Source organism: Salminus brasiliensis, chromosome 2 (assembly GCF_030463535.1).
Source record: "Salminus brasiliensis chromosome 2, fSalBra1.hap2, whole genome shotgun sequence".
Lineage (NCBI taxonomy): Eukaryota > Metazoa > Chordata > Actinopteri > Characiformes > Bryconidae > Salminus > Salminus brasiliensis.
In genome coordinates this window covers 40076566-40096775 of record NC_132879.1, presented here as the reverse complement: position 1 = coordinate 40096775, position 20210 = coordinate 40076566, and the positions used below count along the sequence as shown (strand labels likewise).

At 38.7% G+C, this 20210-nt stretch overlaps 2 protein-coding genes across 3 annotated transcripts; one reads left to right on the top strand and one right to left on the bottom strand.

Moving 5' to 3' along the window:
* The first annotated feature begins 1019 nt into the window (after positions 1 to 1019).
* crebl2 (cAMP responsive element binding protein-like 2) lies at positions 1020 to 4629 on the top strand. Its single transcript, XM_072673865.1, has 3 exons — positions 1020 to 1294; positions 1738 to 1935; positions 2176 to 4629. Exons 1-3 carry the CDS (start codon positions 1280 to 1282, stop codon positions 2335 to 2337), a joined length of 375 nt encoding a protein of 124 aa, XP_072529966.1. The 5' UTR covers positions 1020 to 1279; the 3' UTR covers positions 2338 to 4629.
* A 941-nt stretch (positions 4630 to 5570) lies between these two features.
* Positions 5571 to 17409, bottom strand: gpr19 (G protein-coupled receptor 19). 2 transcript variants are annotated; one of them, XM_072672677.1, is made up of 2 exons: positions 17106 to 17409; positions 5571 to 7127 (listed from the first exon to the last, which is right to left on the bottom strand). In XM_072672677.1, the coding sequence occupies exon 2, from the start codon at positions 7101 to 7103 to the stop codon at positions 5835 to 5837; it is 1269 nt and encodes a 422-aa protein (XP_072528778.1). In that variant the 5' UTR covers positions 7104 to 7127; positions 17106 to 17409; the 3' UTR covers positions 5571 to 5834. The 2 variants fall into 2 exon arrangements, with proteins under 2 accessions (XP_072528778.1, XP_072528779.1); XM_072672678.1 differs by having other exon boundaries at positions 17111 to 17409.
* Between the last annotated feature and the right edge of the window lie 2801 nt (positions 17410 to 20210).

Genomic DNA, 20210 nt, shown 5'->3' with positions numbered 1-20210 from the left:
GAGTCTTGTGAAATAAAGTTTTTCAGTGAGAAGTACCAACTGTGAGGAGTGCCAAAACTGCTTTTCTGGTGTACAGGAACTGAAGCATCCAGCATCTGTACCTTTCTCCTCATCTTCTTTCTTCTTGTAACCTTTTACAACTTAAATTCAGAAGGTTTCTAAATAAAGATTGTTTTATGATTTTAACTTGTTCATTTTAATGTTTGAACAGTAATGTATTTTTTTTAAATAAGCAAATGTGGTAAAATAACAAATAATTAACAACAATAGATACTGTGCTGTGTAATAAGGCACAGTGGCCAGCTGAGAACACAGACTGGCTGTCAGATAGGCTCAACGGGTGAGACAGTGATGTGATAGACTGTAGCTAGTATACTATAGTATGCTAACTTAACTGGGGAATGGAACTTTATTTTTCTGATCTCTGGAGGGGTGGAATATATCAAAGTGTGAAGACACCTAGTAGTATACTTTAAAGGGAAATCAAAGTAGTACACTGTGTGTAAAACCTGCAGTATAAAAACTATTAAACTACTAGTTTACATGGAGTATACTTGAAAGTGTACTTTTATTGACCAAAACTGGGGGCCAATTTACACTTACGAGTATATTACCTGTACACTGATATTAATACAGTAGCTATAAAAGGTTTACTTATATAATATATAGCTATATATATATATATATATATATATATATATATATATATATATATATATGAACTTCATTTAAGTTTACTTTTTTTTACAAGCGGTACAAATGGCATTTCTCAGTTTTCGACACCACTCAAACGCAGCATTAGCTTAGCTAATTATTGCCCTTCTTTCTGCGCAATTTTATGTGCTGTTTAATAGACAGTTGCAATTGAAGCGGTGTGGTTTAAGCTAACTTTGCCGGACCTAAACAATTACAAACAATTTAAATAAACAAATTATTTTTCTGACTTTGCTCGAAGTACACACTCCCGAACAATACCAAGTCCCAGCAGGCTTTGCGCGCAGAAGGCGTGACTAGTTGGTGAAAACAAGAAGTCTCTGGGCGGAAACGATGCTAAAAACATTGCCTGAACTCAGGGCTTGTTACGAGCGTTTTAAGTCTGAGTTTAAGAGAGATACAAAGATACAGAATACAGTAATCGGGACTATCTGATATTTACGCAGTCATCTACCTGGTCTACATACTGCCTGAAGAAAAATATACTTGTGAGTGTTGGTTGGTTAGCAAACAAGCTAGTGCTAGCTAGCTGTTTGGTTTCCCAGACGTGGGTTAGTCATCCAAAATGGATGACAGCAAGGTAAGCGAAACTTTACTTAAGCTAAGTAGCATTTGTGAAAATTGGTAATTAATATGTCGTGGTTAGTCACAAGGTTTGTTTTGTGCTTTTGGTTTTACTAGCTAGGGTGAGGTTAGCCAGCTTCTAGCTAGCTAATATCCTTCGAAATGACTTTCGTTTACTCGCCTGCTGTCTAAAGTTACTAAACGTTTCTTCACCTGAACATCTAGCTAGCTAGTTAAGAGCCCAAATAATGATGTAACCTGGTCCCTAACATATAATGAACGTAGCTGTACTTATTTTAAGACGTTCTGACTAGCTAATTAGCTAACAAATAACTAGCTAAATTATTCATGCTAGTTAAGCTCGTACACTATCTAGAGTTTTATCTCTTTAAAAACTATAGTTTTATTATTTATACTGCGAATATAATTAGCTAATAGATTTATACTTTTTCTTCACAGATGGTAGGTGGAAAAGTCAAGAAACCAGGAAAACGTGGACGTAAACCTGCCAAGATTGACCTGAAAGCCAAGTTGGAACGAAGCAGACAGAGTGCCAGAGAATGTCGGGCCAGGAAGAAACTGCGCTACCAGTATCTAGAAGAACTGGTGTCCAGCAAGGAGAGAGCCATCTGTGCTCTGAGAGAGGAGCTGGAGATGGTGGGTGTCTGGTTGACATATTCTTGAGGTCTAACAGCTGTTTCAAGAACTGCTGTTTTGTGTTCATCTAGGTTCTCTAACTAGTCCTCCCAGACAATCTGGGGGTCCCTGAGGACTGGTTTATAAACAACAATTGAAGAGATTCATTAATGTTGAAACAATGCCAGATTCATGCATTTTGATGTCTGTAAACCTTGGAAATATGCTATTGTAATTTGCTGTCTTGTTTTAAACCTCTAGTACAAGCAGTGGTGCTCTGCCATGGACCAGGGGAAAATCCCTTCCGAAATCAAGGCTCTATTAACAGGAGATGATCAGAAAACCCCTCAGAGTACCAGTACCAAAACACCGAAAAATGGGAAGTACAACTCAGCAGGTATCAGCCAGAGTAAGTCAGCGTAGGTTAAGTCAGACACATGTTCTGACAAGCTCTCTGTATAATGGAGACGATGAAAGGTGACATTAATCGTATAGAGCTGATTTAGGGGAAAGCTCACTTTATATGAAGGTAGGCAAGTTTTGGCTCAGTCAATATGTATGATTCATAGAACACCTGATAAAGAACACTAAACCTCTTGTTGTTAAAAATCACAGTATTGCCTTTATAATGCTCATTACTTGGGCCCATGCTTACCCAGAGAATTTGCAGTTATTCCCCTCAATTATTTCAGATGTAGAACAAGCTGTTAGAATGTACCTACATGTAGAAAAATAAAGTGTTAAGTTAAAAATTCTTCAAAAATTTCAATTAGTTGTGAGAAAAGGTTATGGGTACTTGGTAGCGAAAATGTGCAATAACTCACATACCCTTCAAAGACAAAAAAAAGGTGTGCACACCTTGGGTGTCGCCAAAATGACTCAACTTTGCTCTAAGCACTTTAAAGAATTCTGAAGATTTGCATAGCACTGGTTAAAGATCATATTTTTGTCTTTTTATTTTTTAAGGAGTGGCACAAAGTAATGGGTTGGGATCTATTTTTGGAGATATTTATTTCTTTAAATAAAACAAAAAGCACTTTCACTTTTTTCCATTTGAACTGAATTTGTATATTAATCCAACTGGCATGCTTGATGAGAAATGGCTCTGGCTTTGGTTACATTCTTAGAGAAGATGTATTTGCAATACAACAATGTTTCCTTATGTGAGATGACCATGAACCTCCTATCTTCAGGCCACAAAAATATGTAGTAATATGTAGTTATATTGTAGTTATACCACACCAACAACTGTGTGTCTGGTCTTTGTATTGTAAACTGTGTATTTACTATCATGTATTTTGTTTTGTCAAATTATAACTGCTTTCTCATTTAGACTGAGATATACGTTTGTTTGTTTTTTGTCTTTAACCATGTTTTAAAACTTGCCAGTCATTTAACCACTTCAAAACAAGTAAAATGAACAAACTAGTAAACCGTATTTGTTTCTGTATGTTCATTCACATCAGGGATGGTCAGACCTGGTCCTGGAGATGTACCAACCTGCAGTGTTTTGCTCTAAATTGATTCTCTTTAGAAGTATCTGAATTTTAGAGACAGACCCGTTGAATTAGAGCTCTTCAGGGTGGTAGATCCCCTGGACCAGGATGGACATCCTGTTTCACATCAATGTTCAGAATTTATTTGTATAGAATCTGCATATTCCGTGTGAACAGTGTACTGAAAGAGACTCTTGGCAGATACAGTACCATTCAAATGTTTGGAATCACTGTTTTAAATGATATAAAGACAATTTGTAGCAGACTCAGATAAAATTTCTGTGTTACTTAACAACTTTATACACTGGTTGCTTGGTCATGAGCTATAGTTTCAATTCAATAGAAAATTCTATTCAGAATGCTGTGTAGTCCAGGATGTTAAAATAAGATGTTATTTGATGTTTTGCTGAAATCTCAAAGCAGTTGACTTCTCATGGATTGATTGTAAATAAATAATTGTAGTTTATTATTTATTTTTCTTCTTGCTGTTCCCAAAACCCTTATGTTTTGATGTTTAGAATATAAAAATTTCATCTGAAACATACAGTCTTGCAAAAGTTTTTCATGTGTTTTGATTTTATAATTGAAATGTTCACATCCTCTGCAGAGAACACACTATGGCACATTCTTTATTTAACATTGAATGTGATATGTGTCAAATTAAAAGTTTGCTTTACTTTTCTTTTTTATATGGTTGATATAGACAATAAATAGGAATTTTGTCCAAAATCTGAAGAAAATCTTTAAATTTAAGGTGGTTTTCTTTAGATGATTGGTTTACTTGTTTAAATTGACCAAACGTGTCATTTGAGCAGGGGTGCCCAGACTTTTGCGTATGACTGTATATGTTCATATGAAATGAAATGGCAACAATTAATGGGACAAGTGATTCCAAACATTCGAGTGGATAAGTACTTATTCTTGGCATGGCCATTAAAATGACTAAAAAAATACATCACATCAACTGAAGCTTAATGACTGTGACTATAATTTGGCATCCAAGTACATAAAGATATGTGTGTTTTTAGATGCGTTGTCCCGTTATCATGCCTGTCCAATTCCAGCGATGTGACCTTGTTTAGCACAGAAATGTATATTTTTATATTTATATCTAGAGTTGTGTATAGATATGTTGGAGGTTGCTTAGAAGATTTGTACATGGAACCGGAATAACATGTTTGTGCAACTGCTTTGTTACCATAAAATCTGTCTAACTAAGGCTTTGTGGCTGTGCTTCTTTTCTCTGCTGGGTTTGTCCCTCTGTACAGAATCAGTTGGGTGCACCAATTTAATGTTAGATGTGCTCATATACACTGAGATGGTATGTGCAGCTACACTTACTTGGTATATTTAACTTATCCTTGCTCTGTTCATCAATGGGAAAAGACCACACCACTGACCAAAGGTTATTTGTGTAGGGGACTGATGTCACAGCAGCATTGCTGGTGGTGGTTTTTCCACACATCAGTTGCACTGCTGGATTGAGTGTAGTCCACCAACTAGTCAGCTGTGGTCCTGTTGTCAGAAACTGACAACTGAATCTGGAATGGTTGTTTGTTTATATCACTCTACTAACTGTACTCAGGATTTGTAAACCCACAAAGTGTGCCTATAAGGAAAACATGGACTGAGCTTAAACCCTATTCTGGAAACTGACCCTGTGATCATTATAAGCTCATTACATGATAAGTCTTATTTATTAGCGGAAAGCGTGAGAAATATAAAACTAGACTAATTGGACTGTTAAGACCCTAGGAATAGGAATATCACTGTCATATAGAGAGCTTTTTTTTCTATAATATGGAGAAATTGACCTTGCAGCTGATATGTGATCAAATTCTTTATTCATTGCTTACCACTGTTCAATGCAAAGTCTTGCAAACACAAATGTGGACATTTTCAGGACAGAAAATAATACTCTATGGTATTTAATGACCAGTCTACCTTCTGTTGGAATGTTGCTCAATTGTAATCTGTTGCCCAGTTGCAGTTGGTCTCACAGTCCAGACAAAATCCTAAGTTTAGAACACAACTAGACTACATGTACACAAAAACAGACATTGGCTCTAAATCCATTAAAAATAAATAAATAAAAATCATCCAAAATTCCAGATGTGCTTTGCATCATGAGATGACCTGTATGATCACAAGAAATGCAAGCAGTTTCATTTATTTTTATTTCCTACAGACAGAGACAACACAAGACAACACTAGCTGTTTTAGACAATTGGCTTCTTAACTCTGTCAAAATGACTGCAGTTCATTAAAGTACTGTATAACATTGGTGGTTGTCGATGCTAGGTTTGCTCCACAATGTCGCAAGTTTGAACCTGAGTTAGCATCATGCATTGTGCATTTACCATTTTGCTGATTTTGAGTTTGCTGTTTTGTTAAAGAGTCACCCTTGAAGCTTGGGATTCCAGGTTATACAAATGTGTTTGGTGGATTGACGCTTATAGGCCATGCCAGTTTTTTCTCTTTGGCCTCTCGGTCAAAAGTGTCGTAGACAGAATCTTTGATCAGAGTCTTTGCTGGCAAGTCTACAACCCCCACATAATTCTTTTTGGCAATTCGTGAACTGGCAGTGATGGTGTATGCATTGCTTCGGTAGCACTTCATAGATGACATGCAGAACGTCTCTCTCATGCCTCGCCTGAAGTTGGCATTGTACACTGAGTACAGTGTGGGTTTCGAAGCCGTGGAGCTGAATGACATCCAGGTGATTGCCACGAAAAAGAGTGCCCCCTGCCTGCTGGATCCAGTGGTCCCCTTAGGGTGCCATAGCTGGGCTACATAGAAAGGCATCCAGGTGAGAAGGAACACAGTATTGAGCATCAGGAACATCTTGATGGTTTTCACTTTAGTCCTGGGGACAATGTTCATGGTCCTGCGCACCGTGCGTCCGTCAGCACTGATCCTCCATATGTACCGTACTACTCGCTGGTAGAATGACAGAATAAGGAGTGATGGCACCAGGAACCCAAAAAGGAGGTGAATCAGAGCGTAGGCAAGGCCATCCCAAGAGTCTGAAATAAAAAAGTTGCAGTGCTTTTCTGCTATGGATGAGGACGAGCCATAGAAGAAGAGACATGGGGAGACAAAGACTGCATCGAAAAGCCAGGAAGCCAAAATCATGCGCTTGGCTTTCTCCCGGGACACTTTAAAGCTCAAGGGGTACACGATCGTGTAGAAGCGGTCCACGCAGATTGAGAGCAGCACATAGACCTGCACTCCTGGGCACAAGTGCTGGATATAACGCACTGCCTTGCAGGCCGCCGCACTCAAAGGCCAGTGTCCAGAAGAGACCTGGAGCAAGATGAATGGAGCACAGCCTAAGCTCAATAGCAGGTCTGCACAAGCCATGGACACCACAAAGTAATTTGTTGTGGACTGCGTTCTGCGGCTGCGGTGGATAACTAAACACACCAAGGTGTTTCCCAGGACGGAAACCAACCAGAGCACTCCAAAGATCAGCCCAAGAATGGTCACCTCCGCTGGGGTAAACTCATAGGAGGGCTGCGTCCCATTGGGCTGGAAAGAGAAAGACGTTGCGTCCAAATTGCAAATGGGTGTCAGTGAGCTGGCCAAAAATGCTGAGGAATTGTCTTTCTCTGAATTGTTCTGCATCAGGTATGAGAAGAGTCTGGAGTGCAGGGAGGGCTTCACTGCATCCATTGGCAGAGCATACACCATTTCTGTAGCTGTGTCAAATCACACCTGAAATGTAGACAAAGAGGAATGTCATTAATAAATGCCTTTCTGTTAAAACACAAAGCAAGTTAAAAAAAAAAAAGCTTGCTCCATATGCAAACACACACTGGTCTTCAAAAGTATAGCATCACTGATGTCAATTTGTTAACGATACATGTACAGTCAGGTCCATGCATTTTTGGACAGTGACAATCTTTATGATTTTGCCTCTGTACCCCACCTCAGTGACTCTGAAATGAAGAAATCATTGACTGTAGACTTGTGGACTTTCAGTTGTACTTAAAACATTTTTTTTCATAGTTTCTCCATTTTTTACAAGCCAATTAATTGATGAACAGTTTCAGGGCCATTTGTGGCCTATTCCCCCATTATTCTGGTCTGGAGTTGATTCCTAAGCTATGTTCCATTCACTATCGTCTACATGTGAAAATACAGATAACTATATAGAGCGCTATAGTGGCAGTCTTCGACAAGGTAGTGAACGATTTTAGGCATAATGTCATTTGAGTAAACCGCATAGACAGATTGAATGCTGGTCTTCTTCAGAGAAGCTGCAAGGAAATCTTCAAAGCAAACAACGCAAGGAATTATGGGTATTCAATGTACGTTCAGTGTTTCTCGTTTGTACACTACATATTAAGCTGCAATATGGGATTGTTACAGTGCACTGACAATTCGGAACTACATTTTCAGACACCACTACAAAATGGTGGATCCCCCAAGGTAATGCACTATATAGTAAAAAGAGAACAGCTGAAGTGTTGAGTTTGTATTTGGTAGTTGTTCATGGGAATTCTGTATATGTATAATTTAGTAAAGGCACAAGAAGGAGGCCATTATTAGTGTGCAACAGGGTCATTGGTGCGATCCATGAAAGCCCCACCCCGTAACTTACAGGACTTAATGGACCAACTGCATTCTGCAGCTTAGGCCTGACATGGCATTACAACTAACCCCACTGTGTGCTACATGCCTCTATTGTTATTAAAAATATATATATATATATAAATATATATATATATATATTTTTTTTTTTTTTTTTTTTTTTTATAACAATAGAGGCATGTAGCACACAGTGGGGTTAGTTGTAATGCCATGTCGACCTAAGCTGCAGAAGCTGCAGATTTCTCTCTCTCTCTCTCTCTCTCTCTCTATATATATATATATATATATATTGCAGTCACCAAGAGGATGATTACATTAATATAGTGAATCAGAAACAAATCAGGAACCTGACATATGTACATACACACACACACACACATATACATACAGTCATACAGTCAAATATGACAGCCAAATATGACACTCTTAAAATGAGTAAAGATGTCTCTAACAATCCTATAATGTCATACAGGTAGCTCTTGCCTGCCAGCTGAAGTCAAAGTACAACATCTACCATCAGAAAGAGACCACACACGTGTGTGTGCAAGGTGGAAACTCTTGCTGTCAAAACAAAACACCAAGACTAAAGAGCAAGACTAAAGCTTTCCAGAGAACACCTAGACCAAGATCAGGACCTCAGGAACAATGTGTTTTGGACAAATGAATCCAAAGTTTAATTATTTGGACACAGTAACAGATATATCCTAAACCATAAACATAAACCAGACACAAAAACCCATATTAACTGGGAAGCATGGAGGTGGAAATGTCATGGTTTGGGCTGCTTTTCTGCAGTAGGGCCTGGATAGCTCTCCAACATAGAATCTACCAACAATTCTTTAATGCATCAGGGGGCTGTTTGAGAAATCATTAGTCTAATATCTAAAGCTGAAACTTCAGCTCAAATAATTCTGCATGGAGGAGTGGGAAAAACATTCTCCCAGCTGATGTCAAACACTGGTAGATCATTATAGGAAACGTCTGTCTGAATTTATTTCTGCCAAAGGGCAAAGCTATTAGGCTATACAGGGTGTAACTTTTTCCATACAAGAAAATTGCATTTTTATTTAAATGCATTTTACAAATTATTTGCAAATGATTTAGTTATATTTAGTTTGACACATCAGTCAAATGTAATTGTCTATAATCATGTTTCTGCCCGTAACAATATGGTGCTAATATCAACATGCATTCCTAGTTGCAAATCCATTGCAATCAACGATGACTGTCTACAACCCATGTACACATCACTAAATCCTGCAATCTTCCCAGCTGCTTCCTGTTGACTTCTGACAGTTTTATTTGGTAATTTATTTAGGAATCAAATATTATTTAGCAATCACTGAAAACTTTTTTCAGCTTTTTAAAAATGCACTCCAGGGTAAAGATTGTTGTTGTATGGACGGGCAAAGGCTTTATGAAAACACCAACGTCCCAATGCATACATATTTTTAGCTGAATCTCTAATACCTTCTTATAAAACTACAATGTTTACATATGGACATATGGATAAATGTAAAAACTAGGGATGCATGGACCCATCTATCGATACCCGACGTCGATCAATACCATTGTTGAATTAATAAACCATATGCTTAAGACCTAAGGCATCAGGATTGACATTATCATTACTTTACTAACTTTGTAAAACAAACTAGAATAAATGAACACAGATATTAATAAAACCAATTTCTGTTTATTGATCACTAAAAGGAATAACTGTGCTGGACCTCGGCACAGTTTTTGTCTGGGCTCAGGACTTTTATTTTGAAATTCGTAGCCTGTGAGACTAAAGAGGAGCTAGCAGCTCTTTCCTTCTTGGCTCTCCTTATATGGAAGATAAGATGGATTACTCGCTTATAGTTGATGACAGGTCGAGGGCATGCTGGTTAGCAACCTAGGCCCTGGACCACATGCAGAACCTGAGTTTAAGAACACCCACTTGATCCACTTATAGGTGTATCATAGTCAGTGTCTGCAATCAAGAGATAAAATACACATGGGAAGTAAATACAGAGGGCTTACAACAAGATGTAAACATTGAAGACCAGGTCAGATTGGACTGGAACAAGATTCTTTGGACAGATGAAAGCAAGGTCAACTTTAGTATGGAGAGAGAAAGAAATGGTTAACTGCCAGTTGACTAATAATAAAAATATTAGGATGAATTCTGAAGTGTATAGAGCTCTATTTACTGCTTAGATTTAGTCAAATACTCCAAAACTTGTAGAATGGTGCTTCACAGTTCAACTGGATAATGACCTAAAACATAGCATGAAAGCAACCCAAGAGCTTCTCAAGTCAAAGAAATAGAATAATCTTAAATGGCAGAATCAGTTACCTGATCTCAACTCAATGCGCATGCTTTTCACTGACTGTAGACTAAACTGAAGGCAGAAATGCCTACAAAGAAGCTTAGCATTTGGTAATGTCTATGCAGGTTTCACAGAAATCAGTCCTGATTACCTGCATAGAGGCTGTAATACAGTACTTTTTGAAGCATGTAAATAACTCACGGTGAGAGCTAGCCAGGCTAAAGTACAGCCTCCACACAGATGTAGGCATTCACATGGCACAGATACCTCTGGTCATTCAAGTCTGTGGCAAATCTCAGTCATATCCAGGAAATGAGTCAAAGGCCTCCTCAGAGGTAAGTCATTGTGTAGTGTAGCCTATAGCTTACATATTTGTTATGGACATGTAGCTGCTATTATCCAAATCAAAATTTAATTATTACTATGAGTAAGATCACGTTTTTGGCGGTGACCGCAGTGCACAAGTCGAGTAGTCACTCCCATCTCATCCCATCTCAAGATTTCTTATCCCGTGCAAATCGGTCATAAGGCTGGAAAGTTCATGTGGCTGAAACAACATGGAACTGGGCTGAATGAATTGAGCTTGTATCAGTTTACCAGATTTGTAGTCACTTTTACACGTAGCCTCTCTAGCTGTAACAGTTAACCCTGTGAGGTAAACTGTGATGTTTGTGCATACTTATGCTGAATTCTCATAAATGAAAGGAGCCAGGAACAAAGTATATGCTTTTATTTGCAGCAGAGACATGCAAATTGCTTGTAGCTTTATTTTTATAAAATTAAAAAAAAAAATTAGATTAAAAAAAAGAGCTCTTGTCCACACCACACAGCGTTGAGCAAGCCATGATACACAGTCACCTAAAAAGAATACCGTGCCTAATGCTTGCGTTTTTCACAGGCAAATTTTACATTTTGTTACCCTAAATTACAAAACTGTGTGTCCATGTACTGTAGCAAAAACCTATTGCTCATTATTAGTAGTTCCACCATTTTCCCTTAAAGGGACCGGGCAAAATATGTTTCCATGGCAATAAAATACAGGCTCTATGTTGCACGCAGAACTGAACAACATTAGCCTTTTGAGGCCACAGTACATCCCACTGAGTCCTCAAAGTCCTTAAACTAAGCAGCAGCAGATCTGTAATCAGGACAATGTTTGTAGATCTTTTCGGTTAAGATTTCCCTGTCTCAGCTTGCTGCGGCATCTACTCATATGGGAGTTTTGGGAATAGAAACGTCAGGAGAAACTGCTTAATGAAGTTGTGCTGACACACTCCAGTAATGACTTTTGGGAAAAGCATGCTACGCTTCCTTTTGTAAATGTACTAATTTAGATGTGGAGACGGTGTCAGCACAAGCAGGTGGTAATTTCCTGTTGAAATCATAGTCGTTTCCATACTACAAAAAAAAAAATGTAAATTGCAGATTACAGATAAGCAGATGAATACATATAGGAGGAATTATTGGAAGTCTTCACATCTTTTGTCAGTGTAAAGCACCATGCTGAATGATTTTAAGGATTTAATAATGACATTGGCAAGTAATTTCATGATTTCGAATTTCTTTCGAAGACTTATTGTCTTTTTTTCCCCTTTTCTTTATGCTGCTGATATACAGTTGTATTTAGTGACACAGAGTTCAATCACAGAGAAATAAAGTAATTAACAGTGCTTTGGTGTGAAATGGTTAATTGTGGAGAAACATATGATCAAACTTAGACTCGGATTTCATTGATGATGATGAGATAATTTTAATTGTGGTAAAATAGTAGTAAAGTTTTATTTGGGGACTATTTTTGCTTCCAACAGCCTGCATGGACATTTCTGTAATTAATTAATTGTAATAATTAATGATAATGATTTTTTATTTTAAAAATCATTCTATGGAAAAACAGACATCCCAACATTTGTTCAATAAATAGCCTCTACATCACTAGATTCTCTGAGTTGTTTAAGAGTCATAATAAACTGTTCATCAGTTAGACATCAGTAAGCTACACTGATGTAAGGCAGGCTATCACCATTTTTGTAGTGTATATAAAACTGATTTTAGTTTGGTCATGTTAAGCAGTGTAGCCTAAGTGCATGTCAACTTGTAGGGCTTGTCAAAGCAAGTATTAGATAAAGAACAGATAACTGCCCTGTAACCTACATTACTTCCCAGATGAAAAAAAGCAGCTCAAGACCAGCTTATAGCTGGTTATAGATGATCCAAGCTAGTGAAGGTGGTCAAAAAGCTGGTCATCCAGACAAAAACATACGCTGGTAAGCAAGCTGGTTAAGATGATCTAGCAGCTTAGCTCTTGACCAGCACAGCATATTTTTTCATTTGAGTTTGATGGTCTATCAGCATGACCAACTTGACAAGCCTGATTGACCAGTGGTACTCAACAGAAAAAGCAACATCTTTAGAACATTTATGATTACCACAGAATAACTTTCATCATTTATGTTGTCATATAAATCTTTAAGAACTCACTGGAATATCATTCTTTATTTGTTTTGTTATTGTTTTACAGACAGTATAGGGATGCTGATCCTGAGCACAAAGCAGGGCTTTGCCAGAGAACTAACACAAAAAGGAAGAGAATAACCAATGTAAGTCCAAGGAGAAGAGAGCTGATTGAACTGTTACAAACCCAGAAATCTATAGACAACCAGAATTCAATATTACCAAATGTACACATACCCACATCGTTATGGTGGGACGTTTACATACACTTTACATAGACGTTATGGCAAAATGTGGTTTATATTGGAAACCAACAAACTGATTTGAAGTCTACCAGAAGCTTGTTGATGGCTACCACAACGACTGGCCTAGTCAGGGTTCAACCTGCTAATAGACTGTCAAACATTAATTGTGCTGTGTGTACTCTTACTATTTCTGTTTTCTGAGGGTGCATTGCCCAATCAATATCCATTTGCCAATGGAAACAAATTAAACTCAATTTAAATTAGTTGATCAACTCAAAAATCCAATTTGAATGTAGAAAAGACATATGTCATATGTGGGATATCTCCAGACTTACAGTGCCTATAAAAAGTATTCACCCCCTTGGATGTTTTCTCTTTTAATTTTCTTTTATAAAGTTAATCATGAACAATATAATTTGGCTTTTTAAAAAGAATGTACAGAGGAGTATCTGTGGCTTTGCCGTGTTATAACGGAGAAACAATTTTTATATTTCATTTTTTTTTATTGTTGTACAAAATACTTGGGTGTCCAACTGAACAAACAGCATCAAGTCACACTTTTAAAAAACTTGGATAAAATAAATAAAATCTCTTGATTTGTTCCAGAAGTGGAAATTTCTGTAGAATGACCCAAAACTTAAATCATTGCAGGAACAAGACAAGAATGGAACATTTAATTCTAGACCACTTTGTTTACATCCATCCAACAATTAAAAGTATTTTTAAATGTTCCCCTACTTATATATTTCAATTTAGATATCAGTAAAAAATAATGAGAAAGTGAAGACTTGCATTGAGTAAAGTTTCCCTTTACTCAGTACTTGAAATATATAGGTTGAGTAGGTTGAAGGACCTTTGGCATTGGTTACAGCCTCCAGTCGTTTTGGGTATGATGCCACAAGGTTTGCACAACTGGATTTGGGGATTTCTCTCAAGTTCTGTCAGGTTGGATGGGGACTGTCGATGGAAGACCACTTTCAGCAATGTTTGAATGGGTTCAAGTCAGGGCTCTGGCTGGGACATTCAAGGACAGAGTTGTCCTATGCCACTCCTGTGTTGTCTTGGCTGTGTGCTTATGGTCATTGTCTTGTTGGAAGGTGAACTGGATTTTCAAGAATATCACTGTACTACTCCATTCAGCTTTCCTGCAACCCTGACCAGTCTTTTCAGTTCCAGCTGCCCCACAGCATTATGCTACCACCACCATGCTTCACTTTAGAAATAGTATTGGACAGGTTATGAGCAGAGCCTGGTTTCCTTCAGACATGATACTTAGAACTGAGGCCAAAAAGTTAAATCTTGGTTTTATCAGACCAGAGAATCTTGTCTCTCACAGTCCTTTAGGTGCATTTTTGCAGACAGGCTTTCATGTCTCTGGCCACTTTGACATAAAGCCCAGATAGGTGGAGAGCTGTTGATGATTGACCACCTGAATTTTTTCCCCATCTGCTCATAGGATCTTTGGAGCTCAGCCAGAGTGGCCATTGGGTTCTCAGTCACCTCTCTTACCAAGGTCCTTCTCCCCCAATTATATAGTATGGTTTGGCGGCCAGCTCTTGGAAGAGTCCTGGTTGTAAACTTCTTCCATTTAAAAATTATGGAGGCCACTGTGCTCTTGGAAACTATGCCTTTGCCAGATCTGTGCCACCACACAATTCTGTCTCTGAGCTCTACAGACACTTCTTTCCTCCTCATGGCTTTTGCTCTGATATGTTCTGTCAGCTGTGAGACCTTATATAGACAGGGGTGTACCTTTGATTAGTCAACTGAATTTACTGCAGGTAGACTCCAATCAATGTGTAGAAACATTTCAAATATGATAAAGAAAAAAGGAAATCCCCCCAGAGCATAGTAAATTCTGTTTTCACATTGTCATTATGGAGTATTGAGATCGGATTGCTTGAGAAAACTTGACAAGAGAGACATCCCCAACTTCCCAACAAATCTCAAATGTACTGAAAGTAGCGCCATAATTCCAGAGAACATAGTTCCACTGATCCACAGTACACAATGAGGGGGGGGGGGGGTTATACTCCTCTAGCCCATTCCTGGCATTAGGCAAAGTGTTTCTTGTTTATCTGCTCCAGAAAGTCCTTTTCTATTGGCAATACGTTTCTACAGGTACTAGACAAGCTGTATGTGCATTTACACATCTGGGTCAGCAATGGGTGCAACTAGCTACATTTTTCATTAGATGGGGTTAAATCAACTCTCTATTCAAACTAAAGTGTTTGCCAATAGTGGATGCCTTGTGTGGGATTCTATAAACACAAATGAATCCAGGTACAGTTCATCTGGAACTCACCTTAAGTTCTGGTCAGGTGTGCTCATATATCACAGTGAGACAAACATGGACTAAAAATAGTTCATAGCCAAGCTGGTCTACTTACTGAATGACATTTCTGAATAAAACCAGCGCTCTCACATTCAGTATCTGTACTTTGCTGTCTCCTTACCTTCTCTACTAGTAATGCTGACCTTACTCTATTTATTCTATTAAGTGTCAGCGCCAAGAGAAAACGCTTATTTCCCAGTGGCATTGTCATCTGTGTTCGTGTGTGTGTTCCACATACACTTATGCATTTATCGTAGTGCCATGTTTACACGAGTGGCCCTCTCTGCTCTAGTCCCCTGGCAACCTCTCCCAGGTCTCCCAGCATGTCACATATTAGCAGCTCTCATTGGAGCACAATGTAGTGATAGTTTAACACAGCTGTTCCATTGGACTTAATGGCCCAGTTGAGCTCTTATATATTATCATTTTTTCTCAAAGGTTTAATTCAAGATTCACACTGAATTAAGAAATTCAGTTATATACAGAACAGTAAACAATAAGAAAGACACATAAATAGTTTTTGCCTGGTTTGTCTCTATGTATATGATATTTTTAAGAACCTATTTCCCCAAGTCAAGAACCCCTTTTTTTCTAAGATTATTGGTGACTCACATCCACCTTTAAAATAGTTGTTCTCCAAGGGTTATTTAGTAAAGACATATTTTCTGTATAGAAATAAACAATTTAAAGAACCCTTTGGGCACTTGTTTAAGTTGTTACTCTTTTCCCTGTAGAACTTTGACCACTCAAAACTGCTTAAACTGTTTTATGGTTAAAATGGCTGTTCCCTGTAATGAATAACTTGTAACATGTTGTAACATGGTTATTTACACCAAAAACAGGCTCCACTATTGTATTAGGTCAAATAACCTTTGTCTACTACTACTATTTAGAACCATTTTTGATAAGAGTATTGGTTCTTTACACATACCCTTTAAAAGGTAGTTCCTCAACTGTTCTTCAGTAAAAACAACAGTTACTTATAGAACTATGATAATTCAAAGTACCATTCAAGTAAGTAGATGCTTCTTCCCTGTGATATATATTGTGCTGTAGGTGTTTATTTTAAGAACATTTTAAACAATTATTCTATACAGCACTAAAAGGTCCTACTATCCTTACAAGTCAAAGGACCTTTTTTGGTACTACACTCTTTAAAACGGTATTCTTCAAAGATTGTTCATTAAAGACAATGACTTTATATACAAAACAAAGAATCATTTGAATACCTTTTAAGCTTTTACAATCTTTAAATATTTTCAAAAAGGGTTGCACTATTGTCATGAGCATTTTTTTCAGTACTACACAGAACCTTTTTGCTTAAGAGTGTGCCATTGGCGATTCACTATAGCTCCTTTTTTATTTGAACAATTATGTTTTTTGCTGTTTTGTTTACCACCTTGTTTATTTACCTTTGACGATCTACATGTTGTGTACAAGAATCTCTCGCCTCTTTTAATAGCAAACTGACCCTCACTAATGAGATTCAGAGCATTGTTGAGTGCGATCCTTTTTGGGGTTCAAATGTGAACCCCACTATGCATAGCATGATTTACGGGGTTTAAAGCAGGAGCTGCAAATGGTGTCATTTGGATGTGCGTGAATCCTGAACGTTCTTGGAGCCCCTTTGATATGGCCTTGCTTCTCCTGTCAGGTGAAAACGGGATGGAGCGTACGTAACGGGCCAACAAAAACGCGCAGCCCTTCATTGAAATTTTTGTAACAAAGAAAAAAAAACGCTGGCTTTACTCACCTCACCTCGTGGAGAAAGCCTCGTCTTTTTTCTCCTCTCGCGCTCTGGTAAGGCCCCTCGCTGCCGCGTCGTCTTCCCACAGCTTGCTCTCGTCTGCGCGCTCCACCATGCTTGGAAAATAAATCTTGCTCGCAACCTCAAGACGTCGACGATGCTGCGGTTGTCTCGCCGTCGATAGAACGGTCACTTCGTGGAGGAAGGAGTCAAGAGTTGTCCTTTTTTAGTGGAACGGCAGCGTCTGGTTAGTGGGTGGAAGCGGACGCGTCGTTCAGCACCGCGGACAGCGCTCACGCACGACGCGCCTCTGGGAGACAATGAGGGTGGCAGCACTGAGCCAGCCGCTCTCCTCATGCACAATTAGAGCACGGGGCCTTACCGTTTCACCTTCTTTCAACCTGCTTTCCTATACACTGAATAACCGAGCTGCTGAACATGTGGTAAAATAGCATTGAAGTACTGTTTACTTACAGTACACATACTGCTCATTAGGACGCATTAGTTTTAGAGGCGCAGAATAAATTACTATGGGGGCACAACTGCCCTTACCTAGTGAATGGCTGGCTGCTTAGCTTTAGTGCACACTCGATCCACTACCACACTGGCGAAAAGGGTTCTATATAGTTCTGGAAAATTTACTTTATACTTTTATGGCTTTTGGCTAAACCTCTTCTCAAGAGCTACTTGTGAAGTAGTGTGATATGCAAAAGGCATATTGTTTCCCCACTACTAAATCACACATCAACCTTTAACTCAGTTATTTATTTTTTGGTGCTATTTAGAACTAAACTTTTCTACAGTGTTAGGGAAGGGTTCTTCATGTAGGCATTTAAAAGATTATTTGAGTTGTCACTGTTCTATGCAAAACCATTGCCTTTATTTAGGAACTCTTAAAGAATTATTTGTCTTAAAACATTCATCTAGTGAACATCATTAAACAGACACATGTAGCAATAAAAAGGAACATGATAAAACATGACTATAACTAATAACTAATGCTTGGTATTTATTGCATCTAACATCAAACAACCTGCTTGTTTAGCAGATTAGCGCAATAAGCTTTCAAGTAAACATGTCTATTACAGGGACGGGGTTAACTTGCATGCAAAAGTGTTGGCACTCCTGATGATTAATTCTGTCCAAGATTGGTTTTGTTAGATTTTTTTTGTTTTCTATACTTTGATTTGAACTCCCAGATAACTTTTACCATGACCTTAATTAGCTTGTTCAGGTTGTTCACAGTCATTATTAGGAAAGGTCAGGTGATGCAAACAGATACATATACTCCTAAAACATTGTCTCAACAATTAGCAGCCATAGGTGAAAACCACCAAACATGATATAAAAAAAAATTGACTGCAAAAGATTGAACAGATTCTAGAGTGGTGGTGCACTGTTCTACTATGCAGCAATACAAATGTTAGCTTCATGGAAGAAACCTTTCCTGTGACCTTACCCCATAATTCAGCATCTAAACAGTTCTGATGCATTTTTAATTTCAATTAATTAACATTGTCCTGTGGACTAATGAGATTAAAATAAAACCTTTTGTACACAATGAGCAAATGTGTTTGGAGAAAAAACGGGGAAGGATTTCATGAATATAATACCTCTCCAACTGTTAGCATGAGAGTGGATCAATCATGCTTTAGGCTTCTGTTGCAGCCAGTGGCACAGGGAACATTTCATTAGAAGAGGAAAGAATAGATTTAATTAGGTACAAGCAACAAGAATGTTAATTCTCTTAGCCAAGAGGTAAAAGAAATAGCTCTAGTCATTTAGAAAATTATTATTTAGCTCCTCAGTTAACCCAAAACAAAAACTCAGTTCCTACTTCTCAGTGATCCATCTGAGGAGCTTACATAGAGATTTCAGTTATTTTGAGTAGGGTTGCAATATTCTGGAAATTTAAAATTAACCTGGAATTAACCATCCATTAATTCCAGTTTACATTTACATTTTCGGCATTTAGCAGACGCTCTTATCCAGAGCGACTTACAAAGTGCTTTGCTATTTACCCAAGAAAAACCTCAGCTAGTTAGAATTGACTAATAATACAAAAGATACCTCCAAGCTTAGACATTACTAAACAGTACAATAAGGCGACCATAGAACTATTCGTCCAAGTACTCTCTGAAGAGGTGGGTCTTCAGTCTGCGTTTGAAGACAGCGAGCGACTCGGCCGTTCGGACACCCAGGGACAGCTCGTTCCACCACTTTGGTGCCAGGACAGAAAAAAGCCTGGACGCTTGTCTTCCGCGGATTTTGAGGGATGGCGGGTCAAGCCGAGCCGTACTTGAAGCTCGAAGGGCTCTTGGTGCGGATCGGCTTTTGACCATTGCCATCAGATACGGAGGGGCTGGTCCGTTCTTGGCTTTGTAGGCCAGCGTCAGGGTTTTAAATCTGATGCGGGCAGCTACAGGAAGCCAGTGGAGAGAACGCAGCAGTGGAGTGACATGGCTAAATTTTGGGACATTGAAGACGACCCGTGCCGCTGCATTCTGGATGAGTTGCAGGGGCCTGATGGTGCGCAGAGGGAGACCAGCCAGAAGAGAGTTGCAGTAGTCAAGTCTGGAAGTGACGAGAGACTGAACAAGCACCTGGGTGGCCTCTCTAGAGAGGAAGGGTCGAATTCTCCGGATGTTGTACAGGAGAAATCTGCAGGACCGAGTTACGTTTGCAACATGACTTGAGAACGATAACTGATCATCCATCACTACACCAAGGCTTCGGGCTTCAGTAGAGGGAGTGACCAGTGAGTTCTCGAAGATGATGGCAAGATCGTTTCTTACCAGTTAATTACCTGTTTATTCCCATGGTAAACGTATTTGTATTGTTATGCCTTCATGTGTGCTGTTGACAAAAAAAAAAACCATTGATGATAGTTGGACGCGAGAGAGAGCTCCGCCTTAGTATTGCGGGAGCGCGGACGACACGAGATCGCAAACTGGAACCTGGCGAAGAACAGGGACCACCTAGCTTGCCGGGGGTTCAGACACTTGGCGTTTCTGAGGTATTCTAAGTTTTTGTGATCAGTTCGAACCATGAATGGTTGGGCAGCACCCTCTAACCAATGGCGCCATCCCCATCCTCTACCCCGTAGTTCCG